The 22,264-nt window shown below is 32.1% G+C and overlaps 2 protein-coding genes across 8 annotated transcripts; one reads left to right on the top strand and one right to left on the bottom strand.

Moving 5' to 3' along the window:
* Positions 1-911: 911 nt before the first annotated feature.
* zgc:158398 (uncharacterized protein LOC568894 homolog) lies at positions 912-5,899 on the bottom strand. Of its 2 annotated transcripts, none has more exons than XM_051099314.1 (7): positions 5,772-5,899; positions 3,450-3,633; positions 3,136-3,370; positions 2,848-2,992; positions 2,616-2,766; positions 1,097-1,225; positions 912-947 (listed from the first exon to the last, which is right to left on the bottom strand). In XM_051099314.1, exons 2-7 carry the CDS (start codon positions 3,606-3,608, stop codon positions 927-929), a joined length of 840 nt encoding a protein of 279 aa, XP_050955271.1. In that variant the 5' UTR covers positions 3,609-3,633; positions 5,772-5,899; the 3' UTR covers positions 912-926. The 2 variants fall into 2 exon arrangements, with proteins under 2 accessions (XP_050955271.1, XP_050955270.1); XM_051099313.1 differs by having other exon boundaries at positions 5,762-5,898.
* On the top strand, positions 2,600-22,071 carry thoc5 (THO complex 5). Of its 6 annotated transcripts, none has more exons than XM_051099308.1 (22): positions 2,600-2,716; positions 7,950-8,047; positions 8,188-8,244; positions 8,365-8,427; positions 10,513-10,656; positions 10,732-10,845; positions 12,328-12,425; positions 12,777-12,923; positions 13,001-13,115; positions 13,831-13,963; positions 14,044-14,121; positions 14,201-14,244; positions 14,334-14,433; positions 14,624-14,732; positions 14,829-14,930; positions 15,570-15,666; positions 17,006-17,117; positions 18,971-19,074; positions 19,217-19,304; positions 21,342-21,457; positions 21,545-21,738; positions 21,876-22,071. In XM_051099308.1, exons 2-22 carry the CDS (start codon positions 7,952-7,954, stop codon positions 21,937-21,939), a joined length of 2,175 nt encoding a protein of 724 aa, XP_050955265.1. In that variant the 5' UTR covers positions 2,600-2,716; positions 7,950-7,951; the 3' UTR covers positions 21,940-22,071. The 6 variants fall into 6 exon arrangements, with proteins under 6 accessions (XP_050955265.1, XP_050955267.1, XP_050955269.1 ...); XM_051099307.1 differs by lacking the exon at positions 2,600-2,716 and adding an exon at positions 6,198-6,360; XM_051099310.1 differs by lacking the exon at positions 8,188-8,244.
* The last annotated feature ends 193 nt before the right edge of the window (positions 22,072-22,264 follow it).

Raw genomic sequence — 22,264 nt, 5'->3', positions numbered from 1 at the left:
AACTAAAACTGGTGAGAAATTACGCCTATATTAAAATATTTTGTGGTACTTTTTAGCCAATGAGAAAACGCTGTCTGCTTTTTTACACGTTCTGATTGGCTAATGTTTCTCTAGTGGGCGGGGCTAGGAGAATATGCGTCGTTGATAAAACGTGGGGCGATTTTTATTTAGTAATATCAACATTACTTTTTTATTAAAATGAAGTTTCAGAGTATAAAAATGGGTGACTAACATTTTAAGACAATTTTTAGCATTTAATAGGTATAATTAAAAAATATGACATCATACGAGGCCAATGTGAAATGTTTCACATTGAGGTAAATTGTTAGTGTGAAATTATTAATAAGATGATATTTGACTATCATTAGGCTGTCTTTCTTTGAACTAGCTTTGTTAACTTCAAGATCCATTCATCAAGTCCTGGCTGATGATTGGCCACTGTGATAAAAAGTGTTTTTGATGAATTGATGTCAAGGTAAGTGTGTTTTGTCTGCAGTTTTTGTATGTGAATTAAAAGACCAGAACGCTGAATAATGACCAGACACTTTGCTCATTGGCACAATGGGTTATTTTAATACATTTTGTTTTTAGAAACATTTACAAATGATGCACAATGAATGTATTGAAATGCAATTAATATTAAAGACATTCAACTTTACTCTTGGAGTATAGTTATACTAAAACCATCAATCTCAGGTTATATTGCAATTGTTAACGCTCACACATCAGAATACTATTGCAAAATACTTAACATAAAGTCACATTTGGACCATATCTGGTCTGAATGACATTGCATGCAGCCTGCATAACTGTGCAGTTTCTTAGTTGCGAATGTTGGAACATTCTTGGAATGTTGACTACCCAAATGCTGGAGGTGTCTTCATGCTTTCTGAAGGTTTCAAATGTGGACGTTCTGTAGACATTTCTCATTGGCTCAGCAGGGAATCCTATGGATTATTTCAATTGTTTAAATGCTTTTCAAACAAACTGTATAATGAAACTCAAAACATGCTAATTCGCACACTAAAGATGCACTCATTCTTAAGAAAAAGCTCTTTAGTTAATTAAGCTCTACGGTTTAAATCCATAGTACTACCTTTTGAAGGTCATTCTGGTAATACCGTGAACGTGAAGAAAACGTTCCACAGAGACTCATAAGGACACAGATAATCAGCAGAGCAACACTGACCAGCAACAGGTGATACCTGCACAAGGCTTTTTCATCCTAGTCAACCAATGCAAAAGTGGAGAGGTTAACTAGATGTTACACTGTTATTGAACATAACTGAGTTAAATAATGACACTATTGTCATCTGTAGAGCTGGTTTTCAGTTGAAATTAATTTTTTTTGCATTACTGGTTAATTTTACAATATTAACACTCTTATTTTGCTATTTATTAAATGTGAAGGTGCATTAAAACAATCTTTACACATTTTAAAATAAAGGCTCCAAAAGGGGGATGCTATAGAAGGGCCATTCTACAGAATTGTCGCAAACTGCTGTCCCACAACCAAAACAACACATTTAAAAATAAAGTATACTGAATTATCAACTATGACGTTATGAAGGTGTTTGGTTCAATGTATATTTAAACTAATGCATTAAGTTTGAAATCAGTATGATCAACTTTTTGCCTTTTCCAAAAAAAAAAAGGATATAAAATACAACAAATCTCATAAATCACACCTGAAATATTGTTAAAATTTTAATTATGGATTTACCTCTTAAAACTTTTTAATAAAACAAAAAAATATATTTACAAGGAAGATGTAAGCAAAATCTTAAAAGGTCAATATAACCCTTCTTAATTATATATTTCTGTGTTTCGGCAGTGACAAATTTTGGGGAGAGGACAAATATTCCAAAGCTTTCTAAAAACATAATGTGAGAATTAACTGCACAATTGCTAGAAATGTGTACCTTGGATATTATACAATTTGCATACATACAGAATTTGTGGAAAGACACATTTCCACCTCTGAATCAATTCTGTGGAATGGCCCATAAGAAGCATTTTTGTCCCCCAAAGAACTATTCAGTGAACAGTTCTTAAAAGAACCATTATTTCTTAGTGTGAATAATATTTAAATTATAATCAATAAAAAGGTTATTTACTGGCATCTATGGCTCTATGAAGATCCTTTAACATCCATGGAACCTTTCTATTCCACAAAAGGTTTACAATTGTAAAATCTTCACAATTTATCCACGGAATCTTTCTGTTCCATGAAAGGTTTAACATTTTTAAGTGGTGTTCTAAATTTTCCACGGAACCCACAAAAGGTTTAAATTTTTTTAAAACGTTCTTCGTAATTTGTCCACGGAAACTTTTAAAATTTTAAAACGTTCTTTACACATTTTCAACAGAACTTTTCTATTCCACAAAGGGTTAAAATTTTTAAATTGTTCTTCACACTTTTTTTTTTTTTTAAAAAAAGGCTATTTTTTAAACTGTTCACTGAGAGGTTCTTTGAGGAACCCAAAATTATTATTCTTTATTCCTTTATTTTTTTAAGACTGTATGGATGTTAAAGGTTCCTCATAAATAAATAAATAAATGAATAAATAAATAAATAAATGTGACTTGAGCTCCAAAACAAACTATTTTTCTACCTTAGTGAGCAGGACCGTCAGGTGTGGATCTGGTGTGTACTCCAGACTGAAGCAGTGTGGAGAATTGTGCTTGTATGACTCTACAGCAACAGCCCTGACAGGTGAAGCGCTCTTGTCATTGTTCTCTGCGACTGGGCATTCTGGAGGTGACCTGAAAGATCAGTAAATTAGCTTGTAAGATATTTATTCCACTTAAAAAATAGGTTATGTACTGCATGTATAAGATTCTCACGGCGTTTGAGGGAGAACATGGGTTAGGGCGGTGAAATGAAGACAGGTCAGGGGTCGACTGGTTTGCGTCCCAGCAGGAGTTTTATTATCGGAAACGTCAGCGTGCAGGAGCAAAGATATATTGACAGATGCTTTCGCTGCAGCACCTGTTATAGGTTACACTGGCATTAGGACGTCAGCCAAAAGTACTTTATTCCTGTTCAATACATTTGAATTTCTCCTCTCCGACACATATGTCAAAATATATTACATATTAAAAAAAGCCTAGTACTGTCTCATACTGACAAACCTTTCATGCCCAGCTGGCTGCCCAACATTGTGGCACTTATGATAGTATTAGCTGGGACGTCCCCTATAAACGCCAGCGGCACTAGTAAGGAAACATGAGCACTACTTGTGGAAATATTGGTCCTATCTGAGTGCTCCACCATTCGGGGAGAGTCTTCCTCTGGGGGTGCGTCTGTGTCATTCAGATGTGTGCAGAACTTAAAACCCGCGATAGAACCCAGAACCCCGTTCCAGTCCTGGAAAACAAGCATATGAGTTAGTCTATAAATAAGAACTGCAAAATCCAAACATTACAGCAGTGATCATCACACTCACTATGCTTATGTCAGGGTTCTTGATGTCGTGATTCTGAGTGTAAAGTCCAGTGGAGACAAAAGTGATGGAGAGAATTAGCAGACTGAGGAAGAACACAACCACAGGAGGGCGTCGAGATACCTGATCTCTCAGGTTAGACAAAGGCCTCCACTGACCCATAATGCACCAGGAGTGAAGACACCACCTGTGAGGTTTAAACCATGACAACTGTAATGCAAACAGTATATTCAGAATGGAATAGTAGCTTATTACTTATTGGAACAGTTCATTCCAAAATAGAAATGTTCAGCAAATTTTGTGTATATTAAAAAAACAAAAAACAGATGTAATTTTCATCTTATAGTGCCTATATAGTGTATACACTGTGTCCAGAATTATTAGGCATGTTGATATGCTGGTCATTTTTTTTTTACCAAACACATTTTACCAATTCCAAACCACATCAGTCTTAATAACTACTGTTAATTTTGTATTTAATCATTTATATGTGATATATAATTGTCTGTGAAGGCTGGAAGTGAAAAACTCCTTATATTCAGGTGTGCGTAATTATTAGGCACGTTTTCTTTTATATATAAAAAAGACAAAAAAGATATTTAACCCAGACTGAAAAGTCCAAATTATTAAATGCCCATGAGAAGAATGCAATACTAATGCATTACAAGAATTTGCAACGTTAAGGCTTGACCATTGGACAGAGAAATGCTTGTTGAGTCTGCATGGTCAGAAAAACAGGTGGAGAAGAAAAGATGCATGTTAACTGCAAAAGAATTAGGAATTAAGATGAAGAATTAGGTGTGACACCATCAGGAACCGTTTAGTCTCCAGCGCCACCATTTTCCAGAACTGCAACCTACCTGGAGTCTTCAGAAGTGCAATGTGTCAGGTTCTCAGAGACTTTGCTTGGTAAAAAAATCCTAAAAAATGCCCCTGACTTAATAAGAATAACAAGCTGACATGTTGTGAAATACATGAAGACAGTTTTTTTTTTTTTTTTTATAGGCTTTATAGACAGATAAGTTGAGAGTGACTCTTGAAGGACAAGCATCACATTCTCTTGTACCTCTGATTCAAGAATTTATCTTCCAAAATCTGGCAGTAAGTTTTGGGAGTTCATTTTAATCCATCTCTGCAAGTCAGACTTTTCAGGATAGGAGACTAAACATGAACTCCCAAAATGTACTGTCAGATTTTGGAAGATAAATTCTTGAATCAGAGGTACAAGAGAATGTGATGCTTGTCCTTCAAGATTTATCTGTTTATAAAGCCTATAAAAACAAAAACAAACAAAAAAAAACTTATTTCACAACACGTCAGCTTGTTATTCTTATTAAGTCAGGGGCATTTTTTAGGATTTTTTTACCAAGCAAAGTCTCTGAGAACCTGACACATTGCACTTCTGAAGACTCCAGGTAGGTTGCAGTTCTGGAAAATGGTGGCGCTGGAGACTAAACGGTTCCTGATGGTGTCACACCTAATTCTTCATCTTAATTCCTAATTCTTTTGCAGTTAACATGCATCTTTTCTTCTCCACCTGTTTTTCTGACCATGCAGACTCAACAAGCATTTCTCTGTCCAATGGTCAAGCCTTAACGTTGCAAATTCTTGTAATGCATTAGTATTGCATTCTTCTCATGGGCATTTAATAATTTGGACTTTTCAGTCTGGGTTAAATATCTTTTTTGTCTTTTTTATATATAAAAGAAAACGTGCCTAATAATTACGCACACCTGAATATAAGGAGTTTTTCACTTCCAGCCTTCACAGACAATTATATATCACATATAAATGATTAAATACAAAATTAACAGTAGTTATTAAGACTGATGTGGTTTGGAATTGGTAAAATGTGTTTGGAAAAAAAATATGCCCAGAATATCAACATGCCTAATAATTCTGCACACAGTGTAAGCTATAAATAGCATTGAACGTTTAGTTAATATCATGATGATAAATGTTTTTTTCCCCCTACATTTTTAATTTTTTGTAAAAATGTTAAAACTTTTAGCTGTTTGTCCAAGCATTAATTAGAAATGATTTAATGCAATTACTGTAACTGTAATGTGAAGGTAAAATCGAGTGGAACGGTCCCATTTAGTGTGCACCACACGTTTTTTGCATACATAATATTAAAAATGTTCCTACCGTGCTGCATACTGTATACAGTAATGAAAGTAGTATGTTACTGAGACCATTTCCAAACTCATAGTCGCATGAAATATGAACAGTTCAGTCAAAGTCATGCCTTGACACACGAACTAGATTGTGCAATCATAATTTGATCATAATATAAAGTTCACAGCATTACGTACCATTAATTACCTTCATTTAATTAGCGCGTAGAGACGTTTCTCTGACCAGGCTTAAATGTCATGTAAATATTGACAGACTGCAACGCAAGCAACTTCCTCACAGGTGGGTTTCCTTCAAGACTATTTCATTTCAAAATAAAAGACGCACACGTTACAAATCTAAGATGTTAGATTTTAATTAAATCAAGATAAACGGTGTGTTTTGTGGAACATGTTTTTTAGAGAATGTAATTTAAAGCAATTAAAATTGTATTGGACGAATTGTATGTTTGTTATACATTTCTGTAAAATAAATACTATGAGAAAAACAGAAGTAAATGCGCTAGCCAAGCATTAATAAAATCAAACTAAATGCATTTCGGCTGTTTAAATTAAATGTAAAACCTGTTCTATATTTGTGTTACTCATTTTTTTTAAGTAATTTTCAGTCGAACGTTTCTGTCTTATTGAGAGAGCTTTTATTGTGTAAACCAGAAAGCGGAAGTGCAGCTCGTTGTTTCCTCCTGCTGCAGCCTGCCGTGTTCACCCTGCTGTTTGAATGAGATCTAATGAGTAAAATTCATATTCAGATACTTAATTTGGATAAAAACATTTGAAAGGTGAGGTTTTATGCTTTCAAGTTTATCGGTGCGTCTTGTTTAAACACAAAACGATGCATATCGCGAGTTTAAAATCAACCCGCTAATATTTTAACGAGAAGCTAACTTGATAGCAGTTAACTGATCTACGATTATATGTAAATATAACTGACTGAAGTAATATTTAATTAAGAGAAGTACAGTCTGTGTTTGATATTTGAAACACGTTTAACTTATTAATTTCTTACTCAAAGTAGATACGTGTTATTTTTAGCATTTTTTATTTTTAATGAGCTTTTTATGTCATATTTACGTTTTTAACATAACGTTTGTTTTGTCATTTCAGCTGTTTTTAGTAAGTTACTGAAGCACATACAGTTAAATATAAAAACTAAACTAACAGTAAGATTTTTAATTAAAGTTTTCTGTTCGAATATATTGTAAAATGTAATTTATTCCTGTGATTTTAAAGCTGATTTCCTTCAGAAATCATTCTAATATTTAGATTTGCTGCACCAAAACAATTATTATTATTATTATTATTATGAAATCAGCTGAATAGAATTTCTTTCCAGTTTCTTTGATGAACAGAAAGTTCAAAAGAAATAATTTGTAATATTATAAATGTCCTTATCATCACTTTAAAACAATGTAAAGCATCCTTGCTAAATAAAAGCATTACTTTCTATAATTTTTAGGATGTATAATGTTACAAATTATTTTTATTTCAGATAAATGCTGATGTTTCTATTCATCAAAGAATCCTAAAACAAAGTACTCAACTGTTTTAAATAGTAGTAATAATAATAATAATAATAAGCATTAGCTTTGATCACAGGAATAAATTACATTTTTAAATAGGGCTGTCAACGATTAATCGCGATTAATCGCATACAAAATAAAAGTTTAAGTTTGCCTAATATGTATGTGTGTACTGTGTATAATTATTATGTATATATAAATACAAACACATTCATGTATATATTTAAGAAATATTTACAAGCATATGTATTTATTATAATTTTTATATAATTTATATATAAATAAAATCATTTTGTATATTAATAACATATTTCTCATATATATATATATATATATATATATACATTACTTTGTGTGTATTTATATATACATAATAATTACACACCGTACACACGCATATATTAGGCAAACTTAAACTTTTATTTTGTATGCGATGAATCGCGATTAATTGTTGACAGCCCTATTTTTAAATATATTCAAATAGAAAGCTGTTATTTTAAAAATATTTCACAATATTACTGCTTTTGCTGTATTTTGGATCAAATAAATGCAAGCTTGGTGAGCAGAAGAGATTTCTTTAAAAAAATCTTACTGTTCAAAAACTTTTGACTGGTAGTGTACATGTAAACAGTCTGTGTGAAGCTAATAAGAGTAATTTACAAATGAACTCTTAATTTCTTCATCATATTCATAAAATATTCTGATGCTAATTATGATATTCCACATAGAGAAATGTTTTTGTTTGGATGCAAATTGTTGAAAACTAAGTAAGACAAATCAATAGAGCGTACTATCACAATATAATTTTAAATCAGGGCTTATTTGATCCGGTTTCTTTCATATTTCAGTCATGTCCTCCGACGCAGTGAAGAAAAGAAAGCCGAAGGTTATCCGAAATGAAGTAGGAACTCCAGAGACCAAGCGAGGTCGTGCAGAAAGCGAACAGGTGAGCAGCTCTGATCTGAAATGAATTGAAAAGACCTAAAACCATTTGTGTTAGTGCTGTTTGTGATGTGATTGCAGCAGAGCCGTCCATTAACCCTCAAATCATTCTTCTTTTCTGATAACTCTCATATCCATGTGCAGCTGAGTGCAGTCAGTTCACATGTCAAGTTCAGGAAGGTCAGGTTGAGGCAGGTCCAGGTACCAACCAGCATGTTCCACTCATTTAGGCTTCAGATGTCTTTCTTTCATGAGTTGTGTTCAGATGAGTTTCAGTGAGTGGGTATGTTGATGTAAAACTCATGTGGCGTGTGTACTTAGGTCACGTATCCAGCTGGACATCATCTTATCGGACAGAGGAAGCTGTTTACAGCAAAGAATCAGGTTCCCATGAGATCTCTCTCCCTCTCTCTTCTCTCTCTGACAGCTGAAAGGTCCAAAATGAACACTTATCGAGAAAACAATATGAATAAAAATGTAGTTTGGCCATTTTAACTTACAAATTGCAAGGGATGGTATAGAATGTAAGAATGATATTTTGTTTGGAAAACAAAAGTTCTCTATATAGTATTTTACATTTAGCGATCAAAATATAAATATGAAGAGTTATTTGTTTATAAATAAAAATAAATGTATAAAAAAAAGTTAATTGCAATGAATAATGTTAACTTTTGTTTATTTACTAATACTTTCACATTTTTGTTAATATTAATATGTATATATATATAAATTATTTCATATAAAAATGTGTATTAAAAAATATTACAAAGTAATTAATAAAAAAATAAATAAATAAATTAATATTAAAAACGGAAAATAGTTAAATAAAAAAATGCCAAAAGTCAATATGCTGCTTAGCATCATTGTAACAAATAATAATAATAAATAACATTTATGACATTCAGCCACCAAAATAAAAATATGAGGAGTTTATTGTTAAAAAATAAAATACATAAAAGTTAATTGTTAATAAATAAAAAATATTTAGCGTTATTGTTACTTATTAATATATAAATAAAATATAAATTAATATTAAAAACAAAAAATAGTTAAATAAAATGCCAAAAGTCGATGCGCTGTTAGCATCATTATAACAAAAAATACTACTAATTAACATTAATTACATTCAGCCATCAAAATAAATGAGTTAATAAAAAAAGTTATTTGTAATAAATAATTGTAACTATTCATATAATATTTATCATTATTATTATAGTTTTATTCTTTAGCATCATTATAACAAAATACATGTTTTTATTGTATAACAGATTTATAACGTTGATTTATATAATAATCTATATTATATATATAGTAAATAACCATAATAGTGTTACAAATATTTATATTAATTATTTTTAATGTATTGTTTTATATTTTAACTTACTTAACTAAAATATTTTAATTTGTCTAACTATTGTTTTATATAAACAAATATAAATTAATATTAAAAATTGTGAAATAGTTAAATGAGTAAATAATAGTAAATTAGTTAAAAATAGTTACATTAGTAAAAAAATGCTGTCAATAGTCTTTTTAGGATTAAAACAAATTAATTATTATTATGATTAGTAGTAATAATATTATTAATAATAATTAATATTCTAAGTGTTATTCATTATATAATATTAGTTACTTTATATAATTTATATAATAGTAAAATAGTTTATATCATAGGAAATGAGTAAAATAGTTAACTTAAAATTGCCAAAAGTTAATATGCTGTTTAGCATCATAACAAAAAATGTATTATTCTTCTTCTTATTATTATTATTATTAATAATAATAATTAGTATTACTATTATGTTTTTAAATGTATAATATTAGTTACTTTTTATAATTTATATAACAGTAAAATAGCTGATATAATAGGAAATTAGTAAATAGTTATGTTAAAAATTGCCAATATACTGTTTAGCATTATAAAAAAATACTTATTATTATTATTATTATTATTATTATTATTAATAGCAATAATAACAATTATACATGTTTTTGATTGTATGATGTTAGTTAATGTGTTTATTATTATTATTATTATTATTATTATTATTATTCATAATAATCATTATTTTTATAAAATATATTTGCAGTTTGTCAATCATATTTGCTGATTTGTCAATCACAGCAAATATTATTTATAACAATAATGATATATTTATTTATTATTATTTTTAATCTTAATTAATAATAGTAATTTGACGTCTATTAAATTTACCCGCACTGGCAGGTCGTTAGGATCCTGTTAAATTATTAATAAATAAAATTTTGGATATCCTGCTCAGCTGTTGACACTTTCTGTTGCACTTTTGGGTGAAGAGGGTCACATCTCACAGTTTTTTAGTCTCATCCCATTAGAAAGTATGTTATTGGGGTGTTAGGTCACCACTGTTAGGCAGGGTTGGTTGTGTGTGTGTGTGTGTGTGCGTGTGTGTGTGTGTTTTCTGGTCACTCACTGTGTGTGTTTCTCAGGATGTCCGTGTGTATAATGAGGAGGTGGAGTTGGAGGGCAGGGACCCGCAGCAGGACTACATGCTGTATAAGGACACGTGTGCCGCTCTGGCCAAACTGATGGACGAAATCCAGGAGCTGAAAGCTGGCGGTGAAAAAGTCGGAGTGAGTTTCACGCTTGCCATGTGCCAGAAAATAGAATTGAATGCATGAAGCTGACATTTGCTTTATGCATCCTAGAGCGTGGAGATCGAGGAGAGACGCAGACAGTGCAGCGTTCATTTCATCACCCTGAAGAAACTCAACCGCCTAGCACACATGCGACTGAAGAAAGGCCGAGACCAGACACATGAGGTAGACACACTAGTGAACTTCATACTCCAGTATGCAACAATTAACCTTTAAAACAGTAGTACACTACCAGTCAAAAGTTTTTGATGTGTTTCAAAGAAGTCTCTTCTGCTCACCAAGCCTGAATTTATTTGATCCAAAGTACAGCAAAAACAGTAACATTGTAAAATATTTTTACTATTTAAAATAACTGTTTTCTATTTGAATATATTTGAAAATGTAATTTATTCTTGTGATTTCAAAGCTGAATTTTTATCATCATTGCTCCAGTCACATGATTCTTTCAGAAATCATGCTAAGATTCTGATTTGCTTCTCAAAAAACTATTATTATTATTGTTGAAAACAAAGTAGATTTTTTTTTCAGGTTCCTTTGAATAGAAAGTTCAGAAGAACTGCATTTATCTGAAATAGAAATCTTTTGTACCATAATAAATGTCTTTATCATTGTACTTTTGATCATTTTAAAGCATCCTTGCAAAATGAAAGTATTAATTTATATCATTTCTTTACAAAACAAATTATACAGACTCAAAGGTATATTTTTTTATAGTGAAGTGTATAATGTTACAAAAGCTTTTTATTTCAGATAAATGCTGTTCTTTGGATCTTTTTATTCATCAAAGAATCTTGAAAAAAAGTACTCTAATGTTTTAAATATTGATGATGATGATGATAATAATAATAATAATAATAATAAATGTGTCTTGAACAGCAAATCAGGATATTTGAATGATTTCTGAAGGGTCATGTGACACTGAAGACTGGAGTAATGATGCTGAAAATTTAGCTTTGATCACAGGAATAAATTGTATTCAAATAGAAAGCAGTTATTTAAAAAAAATTAAAATATTTCAAAATTTGAATGTTTTTGCTGTACTTTGGATCAAATAAATGCAGCAAAAGAGACTTCTTTAAAAAATATTAAAAACTTTTGAATGGTAGTGTATTTTACATTGTTCTCATTCTTCTAATCATGCTTGGTTTTAAAATATTTAATCTGCTAGAATTTTAGAACTTTTGCATTTATTTTATTTTGCATACATATTTATTCATTTATTTATTTATTAGAAAATCACATTATATTGCATGTTTAATTTAGTTTCAGTAATTTTGTGCTTTTGTGCTTTTGTCTTTTTTTTTTTTTTTTTAATTGTAGCTAATTGTTGTAACTTTTAGCGTTTATTATTCAGCTTTTTTTATTTCGTTTAGTTGCCAAGGGAACAATCTTTGTTTTTTCTTTTTTTTTTTTTTACGTTAAGTTTTTCATACAATAATTACATTTTTATTGTTTAAGCTTTATTTCAATTAACGATTAAAATAATTTTTAGTATAAATTTTGTATTCCTTTCATTGTATACATAGAATGCATAGTGCAGAAACAGCAAATGTAGTATGCATTGCTTTAATTTAATTTGTGTCCAGATTTCTGTTTAACATGCTTGGTAAATAATTGTTTTAACTAACACTGTTTCTCTGTCGGCAGGCAAAGCAGAGAGTGGATGTTCTTCATTTGCAGCTGCAGAATCTGCTGTATGAGGTCATGCATCTGCAGAAAGAGATTGGCAAATGTCTCGAGTTCAAGTGAGTTTTACAGTGCACTTCCAAGCCTTGAAATGGAAATTTCTAGAGTGAAAAAAAAAAAAAAACATTTTTCTAATCAGGCTCAGCTCGAAAAATACTTTAACTGCTAGAATGCTGGAGGATATGCAATTATTTATTTATTAATCATTCATAAAAAAAAAAAAAAAAAAAAAAAGTGTAAATGTATTTTTTTTGCTATATTTTTTCCTCTAATTCTCCTTTTAAAGATATCTAAAAAAATGCAAAACAATTTATTTACATATGTATCTTTTGGGAAATAATTTATTTTAAAAAATATATATATATAATCTGTTAGAATACTGTTGAATTATGATTGATCTTTGTTTTCAGGTCTCAGCATGAGGAGATCGAGTTGGTCAGCGAAGAGGAGTTTTTTCAGGAGGCTCCACCCGAGATCTCACGCCCTGATGTCACCCGTGATGACCATCACCAGCTCACGCTTGCCCGCCTGGACTGGGAATTGGAACAGAGGAAGAGGTAACACGCCAACCGACCCTTTAATACTTCTAAATACTGACCAAGAGATGTTAAGATGTTGTTGTTCCATGATGCAGGTTGGCAGAGCAGTATAAGATGTCTCTGGCTAGAAAGGAGAAGATCCAGAAAGCCATTGAGCAGAAGAGGGAATACCTGAGCAGCCTTCAACCTGGACTGCAAAACATCATGCAGGTGAAATGCTAGTTTGGCATATACACACTATAGGTCAAAAGTTTGGAATATTTAAGGTTTTTTAATGTTTTTAAAAGTTTCTAATGTGCACCAAGGCTGCATTTATTTGAATAAAAATACAGTAAAAACAGTGATATTTTTTAAAATATCATTGCAGTTGAACATAACTCTTTTCTATTTAAATATATTGTAAAATGTAATTTATTCCTGTGAGTTTTCAGCATTATTTCTCCAGTCTTCAGTGTCACATGATCCTTCAGAAATCATTTTAATATGCTGATGTGCTGCTAAATAAACCTTTCTTACTAATTTTGAAAATAGTTGTGCTGCTTAATATTTTTGTGGAAACCATGATACACTACCAGTAAAATGTTTTTGAAAAGTAAGATTTTTTTTTTGTTTTTTTTTTTTAAGAAGTCTCTTTTGCTCACCAAGCCTGCATTTATTTGATCCAAAGTACAGCAAAAACAGTTAAAATTTTAAATATTTTTACTATTTAAAATAACTGTTTTCTATTTAAATATTTTAAAATGTAATTTATTCCTGTGATTTCAAAGCTCAAATAGAAAGCAATTATTTTAAATGGTAAAAATATTTCAAAATAGTAATGCTTTTTTGTTGTATTTTGGATCAAATGAATGCAGGCATGGTGAGCAGAAGAAAAAAAAAACAAAACAAAACAAAAAACTGACGGATCTCTCTCTGTCTCTCATAGGCGTCTCTCCCAGTCCAGGAATATCTGTCGATGCCGTTCGAGCAAATGCAGAAGCAGGCAGAGGTCGCCCGTCACCTGCCGCCTCCTCTGTATGTGCTGTTGGTCCAGGCGGGTGCATACGGACAGGCTTGTGGTAAGACGCACATCTTCAGTCTCATTGGCTCCTGTAAGACCTTGCATTTCTAATAAATGCCATGCAATTGTGCATTTCAGACAAAAACCTGTCTGTGAGCATCAGCGGAGATGTGGATGAGGCCAAAGCTCTCTCCAGACCCCCAGAGGACTCGCAAGGTACGTTTGCGTGTTTGCTTTATGAGTTGGAAGAGTATGTGATCAATGGGGACTTATATTTTGTGTGTTTTTGTCTAAGATGATGAGAGTGATTCAGACGCTGAAGAAGAGCAACAGAACACGGTCAGACTTAATTTTAAGCTTCTTTTCCAGTTCATTATTTTGTAGTTTGTCTGCTAATGTATCCTCATTTTCGGGCTCTCCATGTTCAGAAGCGCCGGCGGGCGACTGTAGGTGTTCAGTTGGATGACAAGCGTAAAGAGATGCTCAGACGCCACCCTCTCTCGCTCTGTGTGGACCTCAAGTGTAAAGGTTTGTGAATCAATATCTATTTTCTGTGTGAATATAATTTAAATTTAATTGATTGCTGTGATCAAAGCTGAATTTTCAGCATCATTACTCCAGTCTTCAGTGTCACATGATCCTTCAGAAATCATTCTAATATGCTGATTTGCTGTATTTGGCCATTTTTAACAGTACTTGTTGTATTATCTCTCTCCAGACGGCAGCATCCTGCATCTGTTTTTCTATTATCTCATGAATCTCAACATTTTGACTGTGAAGACCAAAGTTTCCACCACTACAGATTTGTCCGGAGCCATCAGCGCTGGGTCAGTACAGCAGCACTAAAAGAAAAACCTAAATAAAAAGCTTTTACAGCCAGAGTTGTTGTTTGTTTTTTAACGCCATTTATGCTTCTGTCACAGGGAGCTGCTGAACTCGGAGAGTCTGCTAAACTGTCTTTATGCGTCCGATCACGGCAAAGAGACGCCCAACCCTGCCAACCGCTACCAGTTTGATAAAGTCGGGTAAGGACAGTGTCTCCAATTTACTTTAGTATCAGTATTGCCATAGTTTGAGTAGTAATACTGACATAATCAAAAGAAATAGCCGTGGTCTAATGGTTAGGGAGTCGAGCTTGTAACCGAAAGGTTGCGGGTTCGAGTACCAGGTCCAACAGGGATTGAAGGTGGGGGGAGTGAATAACCAGCGCGCTCTCCACCCTCAATACCACGACTGAGGTGAGTCCCTTGAGCAAGGCACTGAACCCCCAACTGCACCAATATGGCTGCCCACTGCTCCGGGTGTGTTCACTACGCAAATTCCGAGTATGGGTCACCATACTTGGCTACATGACACGTCATGTCCTTAAATCTCAATTTAAAAAATGGTTTTGTGGTCCAGGGTCAAAAAACTAACAAAATAATATTTGGCAATGGTTTTATTAAAAAATTTCATTAATGGACGCTTTCTTAAAAAAAAAAATTCCATCGAGGAAAAAAAAATCAAGAAAAAACTAAATTTTTTTTTTTTTTTTTTTTAAACAATTTTAACTGTATTTGTGTTATATAAAATGTATGTACTAATTTGATATTTTTGCTGTTTATATTTATATATATATATATATATATATTTTCTAAACATGTTTTTTTAATATTTGTGTGCAGAATCACTACATTTGCGGATTATCTGTCAGATCTCGGACATCCGTATGTTTGGGTGCAGAAACTGGGTGGCCTGCAGTTCTCATCTGATGGTGCACAGGTGTGTGTTACTTTAGAAATGTTTACATTTTCCAAGTATATTTAAAAAAAAAAAAAGCTAATTATATTTTTTATATATATTGAATATATTTATTTTTTTGCATGGTGTTTTTTTTTTTTTTAACTGTTTTTATGTTGGGTTTGGAAATAAGTCTTGAGGGCACAATATATCTGTGGCCATATTAACATTGTCTAAAAATCAAGTTTCTGCTGGTCTTAAAAAGGTCTTAGTCCTAATTCGCACATCCAGAGTTGTTTACTCAAGATGCAAAATGAAGTCATGTTTTCTGAGACATTTAGAAGAAATATCTGTCAGTGGAGTATGAAAGCTTGTTTTCCCTTGTTGATTGTTTTCTGAGCTCGTTAGCATTTGTTCTTGTTTTAATCATAAACTTAATTTTGATCTATTTCTAAAAAAACCCCCAAAGAAACAAGGTTATTTTACTTAACAGTGCATCTTGTGCATCTAAAGAATCTTTAGACATTTGCTGGAAACCAAGACAAAAATACTGAGAAATATTTTTTTTGCAGTGTGATCAGGAGATGTAATAAAACGTATTTTCATATTTCTAGTTAAGCTAAATAAATTCTAAAACTAATGGAGATCTGTTGAAAGATGTATTTTCAAACTGAAGTGTTACTCATTGTGTGCTCCTTAGATATTTAAAAGATTAGTTTGCTTTCAGAATAAAAATTTCCTGATCATTTACTCACCCCCTTGTCATCCAAGATGCTCATGTCTTTCTTTCTTCAGTTGAAAAGAAATTAAGGTTTTTGAGGAAAACATTTTTGAGGATTTTTCTCCATATAGTGCACTTTAGTGGTGGCCAGTGGGTTGAAGGTCCAAAATGCAGTTTTAATGCAGCTTCAAAGGGCTCTAAACGATCCTAACTGAGGAATAACAGTCTTATCGAGCAAAACGTAAGGTAGGGCAAAAAACTACATTGCCCTACATCGTTGTTTTTGTTGTAAATGGTGTTTGACTTTTGCATATTTGCTTTGTAAACGCTGTGTCGGTACTTCAACCGACATCACGTCTGACCTTTCCAGTGTCCCACTTTACACTGTGCAAGGCAAGAAAAATCCTGGAATGTTTTCCTCAAAAACCTTCATTTCGTTTCGACTGAAGAAACAAAAGACATGAACATCTTGGATGACATGGGGGAAGAGTTAAATATATTAGAAAATTTTTATTCTAGATGTGAACTAATCCTTTAAATGTAGGAGTCGTTGTCTTAAATTTATTTTCATAATACCTGCAGAAGCCTTAAAAGTGTTTTATTATGGACATCAGTGTAAAGTGGGCAGTATTGTAATGTCATGAAGTGTGTTTGTTTCAGTCTGAGTTGACGGGAAGCGCTCTGAGCGCCAGTCACATGGAGAGGACCATGAAACTGCTGCGAGGAAGACTGCAGGCTCGACTGGCCCTACACAAACAGTTCAGCTCACTGGGTATGAAACGACCACATATCACTCTAGTAGCTGAGCAGCAAATCAGCATATTAGAATGATTTCTGAAGGATCAAGTGACACTGAAGACTGGAGTAATAATGCTGAAAATTCACCTTTGCATCACAGAAATAAACTAAATAAAGTTTGTCAAGATAAACTAAGTTGGCTTGAGAAAGTCGGACTAAAAAGTTTTGGATGATTTTCAGTCTAAAATAGTTTGAAGTTTAAAGTAGCTTTAAAGTTTTAATGCAGTCTGTCAGATAGATAGATAGATAGTAATGGTCAGATTATAGATAGATAGACAATTAACAAGTACGATTCTAACATTAGCAACAGTACGTTTTTAACATGATTAGCAAGTTGTTAGCATGTTGCTAGTCTGTTTCGAGCATGATTAGCATGTTTTAACATAATTAGCAAGTTGTTAGCATGTTTCTAGCATGATTAGCAGGTTGCAAGCATGTTTCTAGCGTAATTAGCAAGTTGTTAACATGTTTATAGCATGATTAGCAGGTTGCTAGCATAATTAGCAAGTTGTTAGCATGTTGCTAGCTTGTTTCTAGCATGATTAGCAGGTTGCAAGCATGTTTCTAGCGTAATTAGCAAGTTGTTAGCATGTTTCTAGCATGATTAGCAGGTTGCTAGCATGTTTCTAGCATAATTAGCAAGTTGTTAGCATGTTGCTAGTCTGTTTAGCAGGTTGCTAGCATGTTTCTAGCATAATTAGCAAGTTGTTAGCATGTTTATAGCATGATTAGCAGGTTGCTAGCATAATTAGCAAGTTGTTAGCATGTTGCTAGCTTGTTTCTAGCATGATTCGCAAGTTGCTAGCATGTTTTTAACATGATTAGCAGGTTGCTAGCACGTTTCTAGCATGATTGGCAAGTTACTAGCATGTTGTTAGCATGATTCTAACATGAATCATGCTAGTAACTTGCTAATCATGCTAGTAACTTGCTAATCATGCTAGAATCATGCTAGTAACTTGCTAATCATGCTAGAAACATGCTAGTAACTTGCTAATCATGCTAGAATCATGGTAACAAAACTCTAGCAACTTGCTAATCACGCTACCAACATGCCAGTAACTTGCTAATCATGATAACAACATGGTAGTAACTTGTTAATCGTGCTAGAAACACATTAATAACTTGTTAATCTAGCATGATTAGCAAGTTGCTAGCATGTTTTTAACATGATTAGCAGGTTGCTAGCACATTTCTAGCATGATTAGCAAGTTACTAGCATGTTGTTAGCATGATTCTAACATGAATCATGCTAGTAACTTGCTAATCATGCTAGTAACTTTCTAATCATGCTAGAAACATGCTAGTAACTTGCTAATCATGCTAGAATCATGCTAACTACATGTCAGTAACTTGTTAATAATGCTAACAACATGCTAGTAACATGCTAATCATGCTAGAAACATGCTAGTAACTTCCTATTCATGTTAGAATCATGCTAACAAAACTCTAGCAACTTGTTAATCACGCTACCAACATGCCAGTAACTTGCTAATCATGATAACAACATGGTAGTAACTTGTTAATCATGCTAGAAACACATTAATAACTTGCTAATCTAGCATGATTAGCAAGTTACTAGCATGTTTCTAGCATGATTTAAGCTCTAGGAGGAAATACAGTCAGAAATTTTGGTCTCAGAAGAATAATAACTGTAAGTTTAAATAGCTTTCTCAAGCCAACTTAATTAAATGTAAAATATATTTAAATAGAAAACGGTTATTTGAAATGGTAAAAATATTTTGCAGTTTTTTTCAAAAACTTTAAACATCTTAATTATTCCAAAGTTCAAGTCAGTAACGGTGCAGTGGGTTTGTTCTGTTCCAGAGCACAGCATCATTCCCGTCTCCAGCGAGTGCCAGCATCTGTTTCCTGCTAAAGTGGTTTCCGGTCTCACGCGCTGGACCATGATGAGCCACCAGGAATTCACTGTACGTGTCTTCCATTCTGGAAATGCTCTTTTAAATCAGGGGATGTTTAGCATCTCATATTGACTTAATGTGCAAGCCTAATGCAAATTTGGTATCTTGGGTGAAGATCAGTGTCTGAGTGTATTTTGGTTCTTGTTATCAGGAGCTGGGTTTCGTGCAGCATGTGTTGAAGGCCAGACTGGTGTGTGAGACAGATCTGTTCTTCATGGCAGTTGTGGAGAGAGGAACAGGTGGGAATTGTGCTCTTGTGTCCTCCTTGTGACTCTTCACTGTCAACATGTCCGATTTGCATTGCAGCTTATTCTGGCCTGCAATCACTCACTTAGACAGGAAGAGACCGTCTGATTGACATGTAAAATGGCCATCCACAGTTTTTATGTGATGATTATAGTGGCAGAGAAATCTGAAATCATTAATATCTTGTTTTTAGCACTATAACTATTAAAATGTATTAAAACTGTTAAAAAGGTTTGGTTAATTGAAATAAAATATTAATATTTGACGAAATAAAAAATGTTGAAACTTAAAAAAAAAATGTAAAAATGTTACATTGCGGGCTTATTACCATAAGTTAAAACCTTAAAACAAGTAATTACTTAAAACAAGTTATTTTATTTTCAAAATAACTTATTTAGTTATTAAAAATAACTTAATGAAAAAAATAGCAAAAACACACATAATATAATATTAACCTGAAATCTAATTCGTAATTTCAGCAAAAACTAGTATATCAATAGTATATCAATAATGCTAAAACAGTACTGTTGCATTGGCAACTTAATAAAATAAGTACTAAAAAACTGAAAAACTTAAATAAAAAATGAAAGCTAAATAGAGCTAATAAAATTGACAGAAGCACATAACAAAATAACTAAAACTTTAAAATTAATATAAAAAATGCAAATATAAAAAAAAATTAAAAAAATTAAGAAAAGCTATCATTGTATATATTAATTATATTAAAATAACACTGCCAACTAAATGAGAATAAAGTAAATATAAATAAAAATTAAATACATTTAAGTTGAAGTACTAAAATTATTAAAACTACAACTGAAATAAAATGAAACTGAAATTAAAGCTTAATAAAACATTTACAAAAAGTAAATATAAATTAAAAAAACACTACATTTATTTAAAAATTACTAAAATTATTACGTTTTTGTTAATTTAAATAAAATATTACTATTTGATGAAAAAAAGTTGCATCGCAGAGTTATTACCATAAATTAAAACCTTAAAAAATTTAATTATTTAAATTATTACTAGTAAAACTAAATAAACTAAAACTTTAAAGCTATATAGACATATTTATAAATAAATAAATAAATAATAAAAAAATGGCGAAAAAATCAAAATTGCTAAACATTTTATTTAAATTAATATATAAAGCAGAAAAAAGTAAACCTGAAATCTAATTCATAATTTTAACAAAAACTAGTATATCAATAGTATATCAATAATGCTAAAAAATACTGTTGCACTGGCAATGAAAAAATAAAATAAAATGAGCTAAAGCAATAAAATTACTGAAAAACTGAAATAAAAATTAAAGCTAAATAAAACTAATAAAATTGACAAAAGCACATAAAATTACTAAAACTCTAAATTTTAAAATACTAAGAAAATCATTTTATATATTAATCACATTGACATGACACTGCCAACTAAATGAGAATTAAAAAAAAAAAAAAAATGAAATGCATTTAAGTTGAAGTACTAAAATAACTAAAACTACAACTGAAATGAAATGAAAACTGAAATTCATTAAAGCTTAATAAAACATAAAAAACTAAAATAAATAAAAATAAAATAAATTACAAAACACACACACTTATTAAAACTTAAACTAAAATGAAATAAAGCTTTTTTAATATATAAATAAATATAATGTTATATACACATTACTAAAGTAACGGTAGGGCACAAAACGTTTTCCGATATTTAATAAATGTCAACAAAAACCTATTGCGAAATGATGCCATTTCCATTAACTGATATTATATGTAAATACAAAAAAAAACTGTTTATATTGCAGTTTTGCATAATATTCATTTTTCAAATAGCCTGAAAAACCACCTCTTGAGAGCATAAAAACGTTTTTGCGATTATATGGGAGTTTTTGCAAAATTGTCGTGTCTCCATTGACCGTATTTTCAATTTGCGCAGTTTGAAGGGTAACGGAAACAGCAAGTGACATAAACATCATAAACCTCATCCTAAATTCCACAGTCATGGAAATGTTTGTATCTTTCGTTCTCTCTCAGCTCGTCTGTTGGCCGCTGTGGTGGTGAACCCACGTTACCCTGAGGTCACGCCGCTCTTCTCTCTCTCTTTGCACTGGAAAGGCGAGCGCAGCGGGCGCACCGATGACAACCTGCGGGTAAGACCCTCACAGCTGCAACGTCTGCAGATCTGCTCAGATATTCAATGTGAAATGAATAGTAAATGACGTGTTTGTCACATGCAGGCGATGGAGAGTGAGGTGAACGTGTTTCGGTCCGAGCTGCAGGGCCCACGTCCGGGTCTCCAGCTCCTGACCAATCAGATTCAGCGCTTGTGCGTGTGTCTGGATGTGTATCTGGAGACGGAGAGTCAAGTAAGTGACGGCTCTGAGGGACCCAAGGAGTTTCCCAGAGAGAAGATGTGCTTGCGTACGGCCAGGTAAGACGCGAGAGATGAATCAAAATGATAGCTGGAAGTTAATAATGCAACCCTGATGTATTTTCAAGTGAATACACCAGTTTTCTGGTGGATACAAATATATGGTGCTCACGTAAAATCTCATGTTTTTCACTCAGGGGTCCCAGTCGTCTGAAGCCCTTCAAGTACAATCATCCTCAGGGTTTCTTCAGTCACCGCTAAATCCGGATCGCGGGACGAGCGAGAATGCTTTAGTGTCATTCTTTGTCATCAACCTTTTATTTCTGTTTTTTCACCCATGTTTCTCAGTTTGCTTATATAATGTGAATTAGAAAATAAAACATTGCTTTTGATAAGAAAGTCTCCTCGGGTATTTGTTGTTTCCAAATATTTGTGGTATTACCTATGTACTATTTGTTATTTTATATATTTATTAATTATACAATTACACACATTTATACACATGTATGTACAGTATATATGTGTATAATATACCTTTCTTTTCAATGCGGAAGTAAGCTTGTGGGTGAGATTTCTGAGCAGAATA

The sequence above is a fragment of the Labeo rohita genome, chromosome 25 (assembly GCF_022985175.1).
Source record: "Labeo rohita strain BAU-BD-2019 chromosome 25, IGBB_LRoh.1.0, whole genome shotgun sequence".
Lineage (NCBI taxonomy): Eukaryota > Metazoa > Chordata > Actinopteri > Cypriniformes > Cyprinidae > Labeo > Labeo rohita.
Note: the sequence above shows the minus strand (reverse complement) of the source record. Positions and strands in the feature narration are given on the sequence as shown.